This window comes from Heptranchias perlo, chromosome 2 (genome assembly GCF_035084215.1).
Source record: "Heptranchias perlo isolate sHepPer1 chromosome 2, sHepPer1.hap1, whole genome shotgun sequence".
Lineage (NCBI taxonomy): Eukaryota > Metazoa > Chordata > Chondrichthyes > Hexanchiformes > Hexanchidae > Heptranchias > Heptranchias perlo.
In genome coordinates this window covers 103,508,212-103,524,040 of record NC_090326.1, presented here as the reverse complement: position 1 = coordinate 103,524,040, position 15,829 = coordinate 103,508,212, and the positions used below count along the sequence as shown (strand labels likewise).

The window sequence follows — 15,829 nt, the reverse complement described above, 5'->3', positions numbered from 1 at the left end:
AGATAATAGAATCATAGAAGTTTACAACATGGAAACAGGCCCTTCGGCCCAACATGTCCATGTTGCCCAGTTTATACCACTAAGCTAGTCCCAATTGCCTGCACTTATAGAATCATAGAAGTTTACAACAATCATAGAAGTTTACAATAATGCATTTTGGTAGGAGGAATAAGGAGGCCACATACTTCTTGGAAAATAAGTCTCAATGGGATAGAGGAGCAAAGGGATCCAGGGTTACAAATTCACAAATCATTAAAAGTAGCAACGCAGGTTAACATGGCCATAAAAATTGCAAAAAAAAGCACTAGGGTTCCTTTCTGGAGGAGTAGAATTGAAAAGCAGAGAAGTTACGGTAAACTTATATAGAACCTTAGTTAGACCACACTTAGAGAACAGTGTACAGTTCTGATCTCTATCAGAGTAGCACTGGTGCAGCATGAGTAGTATGTATTGACCTCTATCAGGATGTCAGCACGTTTAATTCCTAGCCACCCCCTCAACCAATACCCAGTCTGGTGCTAGAAAGCCAGCTGGGCCAGACTGCCCTGGCAGAAGCCAAGGTGCAGCAGTCTGCAAATGGGCCCTCTCAGACTTGAGCACCCAGGAGTTGCCGGCCACAAACATCTCAAGGGTCCCAACATGACAACTGTCACAGGACAATTCACTATAAAACAAAACATACCATTTTGTCCTCGTACAAGACCTTGGTTAGGCCTCCATTAGAATACCAGTTTTGGTCTCCTCACATGGTGGGGGATATTGAGGCTTTGGAAAGGGTGCAGGGGAGGGTCACAAGATTAATTCTCAGTTTAAAATACCTTAATTACCCAGCTAGGCTCAACGAGCTGGGTGCCTACTTTACAGCAATGTAGACTTAGGGGTGATTTGATCGAGGTTTATAAAATAATGAAGGGGCTAAACTGTGTTTATGTAGACCAATTATTTCAACTGAATGGGTTAGGGAGGACCAGGGCTCATATTGGCAAGTTATGTAATGGCAGACTAGGTTGGATCTTCTTTTCCCAGAGAATAGTGGACCTTTGGAATAAGTTGCCGGCTTGTGTGGTGAACACTAATTCACTGTAGTCCTGCAGGCAAGATCTGGACCTGTTTCTGTCAGGGGCGGAAATTACCTTGTACAAGGGGTTGGTATCCTGTTACGTAAATCAGGGCCAATGTGATCTCCTGGACTCATTTTAATCAACTAAGGAGGGTCAGAGAGGAATTTTCCCATTTTCCTCCCTAATTGGCCTGGATTTTTATTTGGTTTTTCGCCCATCCCAGGAGATTACATGGCTCTAGGTAGGTGGAGAGTGTCTGCAATGTGATGCACAAGGCACCATAACTGTGTGGGACAGGTTGGATGGACCAGTAGGTCTTTCCTGTCTGTCATTTTCGTATGATCAACATCAACCTTCCGCCTGCTCTACTGAGACCACTGGGGGAGCACCTCATAAGGAAGGTAGAGTGAGGAAATTTCTATTAAGAAAAGCTCTATGGGTTGAGCACTTGTGGGGTCAAGAGATTTTAGTTCAATCTTCCTTTAGTAAATAAATTCATTACCTTTTTCACCTTTGAGAGTTTGGTGTATGGTCTCTTTTCATTGCAGCTAGTTAGTCTGCATTGTCAGTAATATAGAGGTTTGCTGAATGGTTCGACTTCTTTAATGCAGAATGGAGGGAATGGTGAAGGGGGGAACAGGGACTGTTAATACAGAGAGGCTTCTTGTCATTCATAATGAATAATTTAACAATCAAATTAATTCTTTTTATTTTAAAAATATAGTTAATTATGTGTTTCTATATATGAAGTTCTTACATCCAATAAATAACCCGCAAACTGGACAATCACAGCAGGATGGGCTACAGTTTCAGTCATGTTATGACATATTTCAGACATTTGTTAACCACTTGTATACTATCCATCACATTACATTTATAATGAAAGCTCCGACAGGTTTCATAGGGGTCGAGGGCTGACAAGAGATGACACTTTATAATCAGCTGCTGTAAGGTGTGTGACAGCAGCTCTGTGTTCTTTCCTCACTAATTCCCCTTGCTTGGGTGGGGAGGGGGGGGGAATGCTTGGCTTTTACTTGGCACCTCCCAATAGTATGTCTGAGATAGGAGCTCACCATGTAGGAAATCAAAGATACAAACCAGTGGGCCACCATTCTGATGTACATGTGTGAGCGACACATTCTTGGATGATTAAAGTGCATTATTTTAGCTGCATTAGCACCAATGCACAAATAATTTATAAAATCTCATAATTTAATTTTAGTAACTATCTATAAATTCAAACTGTATTTTCATCTGTTTCTTGATGCAAGTAAATGCTCACATGGATCTTACGTGTGAATAAGAAGAAAACACAATGATTGACATATTAAAAACTGTTTATTTATGATGTCTGTGTTTCAGATGACATCACCTGTAATTTTCCATGTTTGGAGAGCTTGCTCAGAACTGATTACATTTAAAGCAGCTCTCTTTCTCCACTCTAGCCACATATATTTGCTAACGTATTATTGGATTTACTTTATTGCTTACAAATGTCCAGAAATTTATTTCACCCTTAGGCTGAGGCAAGCTGAAGGATAATAAGGTTCAGTTTAATCTTTGTGGCCATGTGTTAGCTATACAAACAGGGCAGGAATCTCTGCAGGCTTAATTAGCTTAAACAAATAACAGTGAATGTTCCAGTTATGCCTAATTTGTAGACAAAAGGTTTAAAAGAATAACGGATTCAGAACGCCAGAACAATTCTGGAGCCAAATGACTGGCGATCAGATCCTCAGATTTAAGTTACACTAATGAACTACTTGACAGTATGCAATTTACCCTTTTTATGTATTATTTTACAGCTAACGGATATATTGCATTAAACACCTGTAAGTTATCTTTTACAAATCATTATTTGCAATAAAAAGACAATGAATATTAATGAGTATCCAGAGATAAGGACACGATTGTGTTAAAAGAACAAGGAGTTGTGTTTTCTAAGTCTTACCAGCTCTGTTGCAAGTTGCATTCGTTAGAAGCTCAAATACAAAATGTGTCTTTTTAGCACCATGCAATTGGTATGATTATTTAAATATTCAGATTGGCCAAGAATACAGATTCATTTGCACTGCTGCACCCAATATGCCAGTTTAGTCAATTTGATGCAGATAATGGCTGTCCGCAGTGAGTATTAGTCCAGGTCTAAAATTTTACAGTAGTACCAACCCACAGTCATTACATCCTCTAATGTTAACTACAACTTAGTAACATAAAGGTCTGTGGCGCACTGTAAGCACCACTCCATGCCAGGCAATCAGGAATGTCATTATTCCAGCTTGTTAACCTCCGTGCCCGATTCGCCAATCCAGTCGAGTGACGCTCCCAGGGCCTTGCCTCACAAAAGTTACCCTTTAATGCCACAGAATGCCAGGCAGCATGTTTTATGGAGGCCATTTAACCCTGCAGATGATCTATGGTTTGGGCTCACGAGAAGGCAAAAAAAGTAGAAAAACAAATAAAATAATAAAGTATTATAAAGGGAGCTTCTGAGAAAAGATAATGGAAATGTTTACTTACATAGAAAGGAATGAGACCCGAGGCTTTATCTTCTTCCATTGCTTGTGTTAGTGCCTTCCCACGGAGACTAAATTTCTCATCAGTGGGTAATTTTCTCATTTTGATCCCAGCAATCAATCCCGCTCGTTCAACAGAAGAGTGAGACTGAAGAAGAAATAAAGATTGTTTAAAAATTGGACATAATTAGCAAAAAAAAAATCAATTGCAGTGTTAAGCCATCACTAAGCGAATCCATCAAACACTAAAAAAACTTTTTTAATTTTTCAAATTTTCTCTCTTCCTGAAAGCATGACTCATGACTTTATAGCTCCCTGCAGCCCTTCAGTACCTCATCCAAGTTGCCATTCAAGCATGAGCATAGACAGTGTTGCGGCAGCAGGTTATTTGAAAGCATCACAGCTAAGTTCAACATCAGCACATGCACTGTTCTCAGGAGAGATTAATGAATGACAATCAAGAGCAGGAACCCTGGCTGATTTTTCCCCTCCCTTGCCCAAGGGTCTTGGATATAACTGCAGTGCCCCAACTGCTGCCCCAATTGAGATTATCTAATTTAATGCATATTAGGAATCAAACCTCAAACCTTCTGGTTTGCATGGCTTAGTTCCATATCATGTGGTGCATTCATCCACTAAGCCATTAGTGGAGTTTAAAACGCATCCTTGAATACATTCAGAGTGTCAGCTTGGCTCAGTTGTTGAACTCTAGCTAGGCCTTGAGCACTGATACATTTTTAAGTCTGTGGGGGCCTAATTCAGGCCTAGGGCCCGACAGCGGCAATGCCCACGTTGGCGAGGTATACCTGATGAGACCAGATGTTGTTGCGCCGCTCCAACGCCATGTCCTGACTGAGGATCGGAGCATGCGAGCCTCCATTTCCCCCCGCCCTCCCCTTACATTGATGGCATTGTAGGAATGGACATAGACTCCACCCCCACAAGGCCATCCTGGGAACTTCAACCCATGACTGGGTCCCGGCAGAAAGGCCACGCATTTTTGGCCCCATTATTTTTGGCCATTGTACTTCCCTTGCTTAGTTTCACTCTTAGCTGTCTGAATGCAGCCAGCTGATGACACCAAGTTCTCCACCACTTCCATCAACCCTTGACCACTTCTGTGTTTCAGACTACCTATCCAACATGGAGTCATGGTTAAATCACAACTTCCTCCAACTAAACATCAAAACAAGAAACTCATTGTTTTGGCACAAACTCCGCTCCCTTGCTGTGACTACACTGCCCTCCTTGGTCACTTGCTCAGACTGACCCGTCGCCTGTGCAATACCTTGCCATCCTGTTTGACCCAGAGCTGAGAGCATATCCTATGCAGCACGAAGACCATTTATTTCCACCTCCATAACATTTCCCACTTTCGCCCTTACCTCAGCCCCTCTGCCGCTGAAACTCTTAACCACACCAATACGCAAGACATAAGGGCCAATTTTTCTCCCCTCCCCCATGCTTGGGTGCTAGTCAGGCAAAGTGCACCTTAAGTGCTCTGCCAAACATTACACAGAATTATATAGAATCTAATACACAGAATCTACAGCACAGAAATAGGCCATTTGGCCCAATAGGTCTAAGTCAGTGTTTATACTCTGCATTAGTCTTCCCCCACCTTAACTCTTCCCACCCTGTCCTTGTATCACTTTATCAGTGAACAATCAGTGAATGTTGATTCTACGTTCTTTGATCTAACTGTACTGCTGTTTTACATTTAAAAGGCGAGCATCATATCATTATCAGTAGGTCTTACAAATTGTTATCGTCACCAAATACAAATATGTCTAAACATAGCCTTAATTTAGACAGTATAACCCTGATGTTCCTTGTCAAAACATAACAATGTCCTTCTATTCATTTTAGATAATGCAAGTTAATATTACTCTAACAGGAAATACAGTCCAGAATAATTGACTTAATATAAATTTGTTATACATAATATTCAAGATTCAATTAATATTTTGCCCACAGCTACTGGTGGCTCCTTTCCCTGCCACACCACACCACCTATTGCCCGAAAGGAAAGAAAAGAAGAAAAGGACAAGGAGTGTAACAAAAAGAGAGTTAAAGGGAGAAAACCAGCAAGGAAGAGAAAGAAAGAGACAAAACCAGAAGAGGAGAGACAGTGAGATAAACAGCAACATGATGACAGCAGAGACAGGTATGAGGGACCATATTCTCTGACTTACTGAGTGCAATGCCACAGGACATCTACGAGTATATTATTGAAATCAGTATATCCTGTTACCTATTAAAAGTTGTTTCTGGAAATTTGCATGTTAATTGCGTCCATACTACATTATATTTGTAATAGCCTGTGGTACCTGTAACTGGTGCTCTAATATCCATTTAGAGCACTCAACCCTTTGTCATGTTTTTTTTGTTTCAAAAGCCTGTGATTGTGCAATTCCCTACTAAAAAAATGGGTTTGTGTCTGCCTGAAGTTCCACTGTGCAACACGTGAAGCATTAGATTCTTTAGGGGTGAAATCTGACTTCGGTGGTAGTGCAAAATGGGCCCGAGCGAATCGGCAGCGGGTCCAATTTAAAAAAGAAAATCGGATGGGATGTAAAACAGACTGCCTATTCGCTATAGCTCATATTACACCACCTTTTTCTCAGCTCCAATTTTTCACCATCTTGGATTTCAACTGTACAAGATGAGTATGAAGGTGAGTACTGAATTTGTTAACTTTTCAAAAATCTTAGGGGGTGAATTTCCGCAGCGTTTTCCTGATTGTCCACCGTAATTTCGGGGGAAGGTCCATGAAAATCCTCTGAGAAACAGCATAGACAGTGGGATTTCCGTAACTCTTCCGCAGAACTTACGGCAGATGATCGGGAGAACCACCTGTAAAAAATGACTCCTAAAAATTTTTAGAATATTTTAACTTTTTTTCTTTAGGATATATTGGGCCACTATTTCATGCCCCAGTCTGTTTTCTATACATCCATTTTGGCTTCCTTGGACGTGGATTTTGGCCTAGTCCCCCAAGCCAGGATCTCAATTTCCATCCATTCAAGCCTCTTACTTTAATCCTTTGGCCCATTGGGACTTCACCTACTTTATTTTGCCTATTCAGGCTTTGGTTGCTAGGTAGGCCTTTACCCTATTCTGCTGTCATGTTGGCTACCCATGGAAGTGTGGCAAACTTGGCCACTATGTACGCTCTCCCTGCCCCATCTTTTGCCTCCGTCTAGGCCCCGGCTCCCAATTTGGCTCTACTCGCCGCTATTTCACCCTGGCTTTTCATGCAGCTGTACCTGGCCATGGTCTGCCCATGCTCCCATTTTGGCCACCACAACTCCCCCTCCCATTCCTCACTCTGACCAGCACTGTTCCTGTATGAAGAATTAGCGCACTCATACTAAGTTCCTCTGTAATTTTTAACACAAGCATTAACCACGTATTAACCCATGGGTATGCTATAATCCAAAAAATGTAACATTTGCTCCCTTGGTGTAAAACATTCTCCTCACTTTCACAAAATTAGACCTTTCATATGATCATGAATTTAAAAAAGTATGGAAATGGGCGTGTACAGAAAATAAGTATGAGTCCTAAGAAGCAGTTTTTTCAACTACAGATCTACAAGTCATGCTAGCAAAGAAATTGCAGTGTATCTTGCATTGCTTTTGTCCCAAGTGCTGGATATATTCATTGATACAAATAGAAAGGTTACTTGTGCCTTAAGGCGATTCTTCCTACAGAAAGAAAATACTCTGCCCCTTGCCACTTGTTGAAGTGCTGTCACTTTCTATTTCTTATCAGCCCTTCAGCAGCAGATATACGTCACAGCTCAATATAATCTAATTAGCACACCAAGGATTCATCGGGTCAAAGTCACTTAATCCCATGAACAAAATGAATCCTCTAGTAACAACTGTTTTGATACATGCTGATCAAAGAGACAATCGTACTGCACCTTAACCAGATATTAGTCAACTGTAACTGTCTTTACCCACGCATGTGACATTTACATTGCCGATTTCAATGATTAATACGATAACGACCTTTCATATTGTCAAGAATTTTATTAACAATGTCACTATGACGTCTGCCACTGATAAATATACCATCTATTTTCAACCTCACATACAGAATCATAGAATCATAGAATGGTTACAGCACAGGAGGCAATTCGGTCCATCGAGTCCGTGCCGGCTCTCTGCAAGAGCAATCCAACTAGTCCCACTCCCTCGCCCTATCCCCGTAGCCCTGCAAATTTTTTCCTTTCAAATACTTATCCAGTTCTCTTTTGAAAGCCACGACTGAATCTGCCTCCACCAGCCTTTCAGGCAGTGCATTCCAGATCACAACCACTTACTGCGTAAAAAAGTATTTCCTCATGTCGCCTTTGCTTCTTTTGCCAGTCACCTTAAATCTGTGTCCTCTGGTTCTCGACCCTTCGGCCAATGGGAATAATTTCTCTCTATCTACTCTGTCAAGACCCCTCATGATATTTTCTAAGAATTATGTTGGTTTAATTTAACTGAATTCTAAATATAAGGTCAATAGATTGTGTAGACAGATGGATCTGTGTACTTTTGGTAAATAGCTTGTTGCAGATTGGCCAGTGAGATTAGTCACAATGTTTTCTTTATTTAAAGGGGAACTACACCATAGTGCTTAAGTCAGCATCTTCATTAAATTCCACTATTTACTTCATAACAGCAATTTTCTGCTTTTTAAAATTAACTTTGTGCTTAGTTGACCTTAATAACTTACACTGTCTGGTTTGTTATGAGACATGTCCTGCATTAAGACCACTCTTTGTGGCATTAACCAAAATGAGTTACAAAGGGCTCTATGCAAAATTCAGAAGCTTCATGAAGTGACTGAAAAATGCTTGAACCAAATGGCTGAGAAACAGATTAACATATCACAGATTAAAAATATGGAGCAAGGTGAGTAATATCATTGAAGGACTTATCTAACCAGTGGATTTAGTTCCACCTAACATGGGCAGATAAGTTACAAAGATATAGGAACGGTAAAAAGAAATACAAATGCTGAAGATCAGAACTGATCTGATGAGTGTCCCACCTGAAACATTAACCGTTATGTCTCTTTTATATGATAACAAATCTGCGGTACATTTACAGCATTTTCTGTTTTATAGTAAAATATTGGCCTAGACTTTGTCAATCACTTTGTTACCAAATAAGCAATCTAAAAGTTTCACTTTTAAAATGTGTGCAATGTAATTGTGGCAGTAGTATGCTGGAGACTGAGCTTGCCTTATACTTGTGTACAGATAAGGATGGATCTCATGAATTCTAATGTTAATGAACAGAAAATCCTGTAGTTCCACACCAAAATTCCCAACATACACTTCTGGCAAGTGAAGCTCCACATTGGGAGAGAGAATCTACCCTATAGTAATTAATTATATAAACTCTACAAACACTTTGGGGGTCATTTTAACCCACCCTGCCCAACAAGAACAGGATGGGTGCGCAGTTAAGATAGTCGTGCAAAGACTTATCACCCTGCTCGTGCTCAATTCCCAGCTATCGCCATCTTAAATGAGCCCTTCTTTTGGGCAGCCAAGGCACTCGCCTGACTCAGGTGAGAGCCTCATTAATATGCTTATAGGAATCTTATAATGCCAGGGGTTCGCACAGTTTGGCTCAGCCTGAGCGAGTGTGCAGGAACAGAAATGGAATCAATGGCAAGGGAATGGAATTTATGGTGAGGGTTGAAAATGATGGCTTCGGTCTTCCTGATGTTCAACTGAAGGAAATTGTAACTCATCTATGACTCAATGGGGGAGATTTTAACTTGTTGCACCTGGCATTATAGGGCTGGTAACAGCCTCAAAAGGGGATTGGTAGCCTTACTGCCCCATTAACCCCAACCATGTAGCTGGCGCCATTTTGAAAGGGGCCTACCACTGGGCACCCAAAGCGCCTGCCTATTTCAGGTGGTAGGCCCCTTTTACTATGCAAACAGGGGTCCTAGGACTTGATGCCATTTCAGGTTGGAGTTGGTCGGACCGTGCACCGTACATGCTCTGATCAGTTCTATGGGCAATAGAGCTGAACAGATCCAGTAAAGGTAAGTTTGAAATTAATTTTGTGGGGCCAAGAGGAGCAGGAGTTCTTCTCCGGGTCACACAAAAATAATCTGAGCTGCTGCTACCCCAGGCTTCCCCCTCTGCGATCACAAAATGCCCCCCACCTCACCCCCATCCACCACCCCACACTTAACTTGCTGCCGGCTATAGCAGCCTGAAATTGACCAGCCACAATCCGGTGAGCTGCACTGGGAAGCCCATTTGGCAGCCCGCAACTCGCCGACTCGATGAAAAAGAGGCCATGGCATGGATACGTAAGCTGACTCTATGCCGTCAGATGATTTCATGAGGGACAGCAGGTATATGAGAAAAAGAGGGGGGTGAAGGACAGACCCTTAGGGAACTCCAAAGATGACTGGTGCTGAGAAGAGAAGCCATTGATGCAGATGCATTTGCTACGTTGGCAAAGGTAAGTGTGGAATTACTTAAGGGCAGTCCCACGTTGCAGAGGCTGTGGAGGAGGATGGAGTGGTTGACTATGCCAAGCACAGCAGAAAGGTTGCAAGAAGGCACAATGCACCATCGTTGCAGTCACACAGGACATCATTTGTGACTTGGCTGGGGCATTCTTGGTGCTGTGAGCACGATGAAAGCCAGATTATAAGAACCTCCTTCCTTACAGCCATCTCCAAACAGCTCTCTTCAACCAAGCGTTCGTTCAGCTTTGCTAATCTTCCTGCAAAAGCTTGGTTCCCACATCTTTTCTCCTCTTTGAAACATCTTGGAACATTTTTCTATGTTATAAGCCCTACATTACAAAGAATTACATAAAATTTACAGCACAGAAACAGGCCATTTGGCCAAACTGGTCTATGCCAGTGTTTATGCTCCACACGAGCCTCCTCCCACCTTATTTCATCTCACCCTATCTGTATATCTTTCTATTCCTTTTTCCTCATGTACTTAACTAGCTTCCCCTTAAAGGCATCTATGCTATTCGCATCAACCACTCCATGTTGTAGCCACAGTATTTATGTGGCTGGTCCAGTTAAGTTTCTGGTCAATGGTGACCCCCAGGATGTTGATGGTGGGGGATTCAGCGATGGTAATGCCGTTGAATGTCAAGGGGAGGTGATTAGACTCTCTCTTGTTGGAGATGGTCATTGTCTGGCGCGAATGTTACTTGCCACTTATCAGCCCAAGAATAGATATTGTCCAGGCCTTGCTGCATGCGGGCAAGGACTGCTTCATTATCTGAGGGGTTGCGAATGGAACTGAACACTGTGCAATCATCAGCGAACATCCCCACTTCTGACCTTATGATGGAGGGAAGGTCATTGATGAAGCAGCTGAAGATGGTTGGGCCTAGGACACTGCCCTGAGGAACTCCTGCAGCAATGTCCTGGGGCTGAGATGATTGGCCTCCAACATCCACTACCATCTTCCTTTGTGCTAGGTATATACTATCTTATATTTATGGCCCCTAGTTTCAAAATAAAGGTTGTTGCTGTTATCTTTTTCTCATTGCTGTATTTCCTTCACACTGCTCTCTCTGTTGTTGAAGTTTATCTCTTTTGCTGATGCTCTCACGCTGCTCTCTCTCTATTTGTTTATTTTAAGTAGGTCAATATCTGTGTAAAAATAGTGCATACAGGAATCCCTAAAACTCATAAACAGGAGGAATTTCTAAGGAGAGGCTGCATTGTGGATGGAACGTGTGATAAGAATAACAAGAGCATGGCATCATTGGCAATAAGTTTAGTGACATCAGCAAAACTAGAGGTGGACAGTACATTCAATCTCCAAGCCAAGACAATAACATGAAGAATACACAAGTGGACAGAGATCTCAAAGCTATGAAAATGGTATGGATCTTTGGCTTGGAATGTTTTCAGGGGATGTCAGGTGGGCACAGCGCCTTGAGCATTGCCATTATAATGTCCTTCTTGTGCTTGAAATGATCCAGCAACCAAAAAAATGGTTGGTCATTATTCCTCAAGAATCAGAGGTACAGTTGTTTGTGTTGCTCAGGATTCCTCCAAATCTGGAGACAACATTTCACATGGTTCTGTAATTGCCTCCCTAGTAAGCCTAAACCATCTGATAAAATCTAATAAGGCCAGGTAATTCATTCTAGGTCTATGCATCCTTTCACAAAGGGAGAGATTTCTCCTTGCTATCCTGCTTTGTGGCTGCATCTGCCTTTCTTCCTACTGCTTCTCATACAGCAGAACTGCATTAGAAATGGTTGCATTAGAAATTTACTCAGTCTGTCACAATGCAATGGGTATTAAACCTAATCTACAACACCAGTGCTGTCTACCAATTCTCCTGGACTAAGTAGACATCTTTTACATGAGGTTGCAATCTCAAACCCTCCCATTTCAGGATTGTGATTTTACACCTCCACTCTGGCTAAATCCTAGTTTGGCAAAAATCCCATTTTAATTCAGCTGAAGAGTGAGAAAAAGAGTGAGCAATAAACCTGGGGATTGGGAGAGTTTTGGAAACCAACAAAGGACGACCAAAAAAGGGATAAAAAGGGAGAAAATAGAATATGAAAGTAAACTAGCAAGAAATATAAAAATGGATTGTAAGAGCTTCTACAAGTATGTAAAAAGGAAGGGAGTAGCAGAAGTAAATGTTGGTCCCTTAGAGGCTGAGACAGGAGAAATTATAATGGGGAATAAGGAAATGGCAGAGATGTTAAACAAATATTTTGTATCAGTCTTCACAGTAGAAGACACAAAAAGCATAACAAAAATAGTGGGGAACCAAGGGGTAAATGAGAGTCAGGAATTTAAAACAATTAATATGACTAGAGAAAAAGTATTGGACAATCTAATGGGACGAAAAGCCGACAAATCCCTGGACCTGATGGCCTACATCCTCGGGTTCTAAAAGAGGTGGCTGCAGAGATAGTGGATGCATTGGTTATGATCTTCCAAAATTCTCTAGATTCTGGAATGGCCCAGTGCATTAGAAGGTAGCAAGTGTTACCCCGCTATTCAAGAAGGGAGGGAGAGAGAAAACAGGGAATTACAGGCCAGTTAGCCCATCGGTCATCGGGAAAATGCTGGAATCCATTATTAAGGAAGTGGTAACAGGGCACTTAGAAAATCTAAAATGATTAGGTTTTATGAAAGGGAAATCGTGTTTGACAAATTTCTTCGAGTTTTTTGAGGATGTAACTAGCAGGGTAGATAAAGGGGAACCAGCAGATGTAGTATATTTGGATTTTCAAAAGGCATTTGACAAGGTACCATGTAAAAGGAAGGGCTCATGGGGTTGGGGGTAATATATTAGCATGGATAGAGGATTGGTTGAAGGACAGAAAACAGAGAGTAGGGATAAACGGGTCATTCTCAGGTTGACAGGCTGTAACTAGTGGGGTGCTGCATGGATCAGTGCTTGGGCCTCAGCCATTTATAATCTATGTTAATGATTTAGATGAAGGGACTGAGTGTAATGTATCCAAGTTTGCTGATGATACAAAGCTGGGTGGGAAAGTAAGCTGTGAGGAGGACACAAAGAGTCTGCAAAGGGAGATAGACAGATTAAATGAGTGGGTAAGAAGGTGGCAGATGGAGTGTAATGTGGGGAAATGTGAGGTTATTCACTTTGGTAGGAAGAACAGAAAAACAGAATATTTTTTAAATGGTGAGAAACTATTAAATGTTGGTGTTCAAAGAGACTTGGGTATCCTCGTACAAGAAACACAAAAAGTTAGTACGCAATTAGGAAAGCAAATAGCATGTTGGCCTTTATTGCAAGGGGGTTGGAATACAAGAGTAGGGAAGTCTTACTATAGTTGTACAGGGCTTTAGTGAGACCTCACCTGGAGTACTGCGTACAGTTTTGGACTCCTTATCGAAGGAAGGATATACTTGCCTTAGAGGCAGTGCAACGAAGGTTCACTAGATTAATTCCTGAGATGAAAGGGTTGTCCTGTGTAGAGAGGTTGAATAGAATATACTCTCTGGAGTTTAACAGAATGAGAAGTGATCTCATTGAAACATGTAAGATTATGAGGGGGCTTGACAGGGTAGATGCTGAGAGATTATTTCCCCTGGTTAGAGAGTCAGAACTAGGGGGCATAGTGGCAGGATAAGGGGTCGGCCATTCAAGATTGAGATGAGGAGAATTTCTTCACACAGAGGGTTGTGAATCTTTGGAATTCTATATCCCAGAGGGCTGTGGATGCTAAGTCATTGAATATATTCAAGGCTGAGATGGATAGATTTTTGGACTCTAGGGGAATCAAGGGATATGGGGATCGGGCAGGAAAATGGAGTTGAGGTCAAAGATCAGCCATGATCTGAATGAATGGCGGAGCAGACTCGAGGGGCTGAATGGCCTACTCCTGCTCCTATTTCTTATGTTCTTATGTTCTTAAAATGAAAATAAATCTATGGAGCCCAAGCTATTCCAGCATCAATACTGGTAGTGCAGGTGTCTATGGAGGCAGGAACCGGAAAGAAAGACAGAGAAAAAGAAAAAAGACTAATGGAATGGTAAAATTACTGATAGTCTACATATCTTCCCCAACATTTTTGTAGTGTCCATTATGTTAAACTGATCTATATTTAGGGCTGATTTTTCCAGGCACTAAACCTGAACTGAGCATCCAAAATTCACTGCTGCCGTCAAACCCTGGTTTGTCTGGATTTTCTGTCCTGAGCTATTTGAATATCCCGGGGCAGCCTCAATGTACACCCATACCTGGCAGAGCCTAATGCTGACAGTAAGGCCGGGAAAATCAGGGGTAGCTATAGGCCTCTCAGAACGCAGTGATTGGGATCTTCTGGCTGCCAATGGAGCTCGGCAACCAGAAGGTTATGTTTCAATGTCAAGATGCTGGGGTACAACAAAAAACCTGGGAGTAGGCCTCCCTGAAATTCTTTGGCCTGCCCCAGGATCCCTGCAAACCCTCAGTGAAGGGCTTGGTGGTAGGCCACAGCTTCACTGGCTGCTCCTGTGCCGGGGCACCCAGCCAGTACATAAAATGGAAGAGGAAGTGGAGGAGGGGAACGCCTCTTCCTGTCTCATTTACATGGTATAGTCTGGCATGTGCATACTCCAGGTGCAAGCTGAGCTCTACGGCTCAGGAAAGCTGTGGAAATCCCCTTTTCCTGACCTTTGCTCATTGGAAACTGAGTTCCCTGGGGGCAGGAGCTCAAAAAATCACTGCTCTTTTGATTAATGCTGACCTTTCTGGAAGCATCTGCACCACTTTCATATTTATTTAAAAGCACCAGGTGTTTACATTACTGGTCTGAAAGTCAGATCAATCTTGATAAAACATCTGTCACTTTTGTGATGTGTGTGGTAGATATATCTATCTGTCTGTTATAAAAGTAATGAGCACAGACCACTGTGAGTCTGTACAATAACCTCTGAAGCTGTTACAGTACAAAATGAATAAAAGATCTATGCAGTATTTGGATTAGATAATGAGCCCATTCTAAAGCTGCTGACAGTCCTAAAGTATGAAAGCATATTGTTAACTGACACATATTGTATGTCTATCATAAAAAGAACGAGAAGCAGAGAAGAGATGAAAAGCGGAAGTCGGAGATAAAAGTAAAAGTAACTGAAAGGACATACAAAATCATGCATGAATAATGAGGAAAACAGTGTGGAGAAATACAGTGAGAGGTTAAATAATGGTGGACAGTGGGGGAGGAAAGCAGAGGCTGATGACTAAGATGATCTTTCGTATCTCAATTATCTTTCAAATCTAATATGTGGGTGTTCATTAGTGTACAGCTGAACTAATACAAACACAATAAAAACACAAACACTTCTTTTAACGCCTACTTCTAAAGGTTTTGTACATTAGTGAGGTTCCCCAAGTGTGGGTCTTTTATGGCCAGATGCAAGTCAGGTGTAAAACTGCTGGACTAATTATGACCACCTGCCAGGAAGACCCATTTTAGCAGGTTTTAGTGGATTTTCCAGGCCACCAATCTTAATGAGTTCCAACAGTTTTACATTTGGCTTGTAGGCAGCTGCACAAGACAGGCACCTGACAGCCCTGGCGTAGTATAAAAGCGTCATATGTTTTAAAAAATATTATGAATCTAAAAATTAGTTGTAAAATGTAAAGAAACAATACATGTCAACATAACATTTAATACAAGAATTTAATCTATGACTCTACGCATCACATTTGAATATTTACTCATGATTTTGCAATAAAGTACTTACAGACCAACCAAACATTT

The 15,829-nt window shown here is 41.7% G+C and overlaps 1 protein-coding gene across 1 annotated transcript in view; it reads right to left on the bottom strand.

The window, feature by feature from the left end:
- Nucleotides 1-15,829, bottom strand: part of ddc (dopa decarboxylase) — a 108,206-nt gene that overhangs the window by 57,351 nt on the left and 35,026 nt on the right. Inside the window, exon 5 of the mRNA XM_067998682.1 lies at nucleotides 3,582-3,725. Coding sequence (XP_067854783.1) covers nucleotides 3,582-3,725 — 144 coding nt within the window. The remainder of the gene's footprint in view (nucleotides 1-3,581; nucleotides 3,726-15,829) is intronic.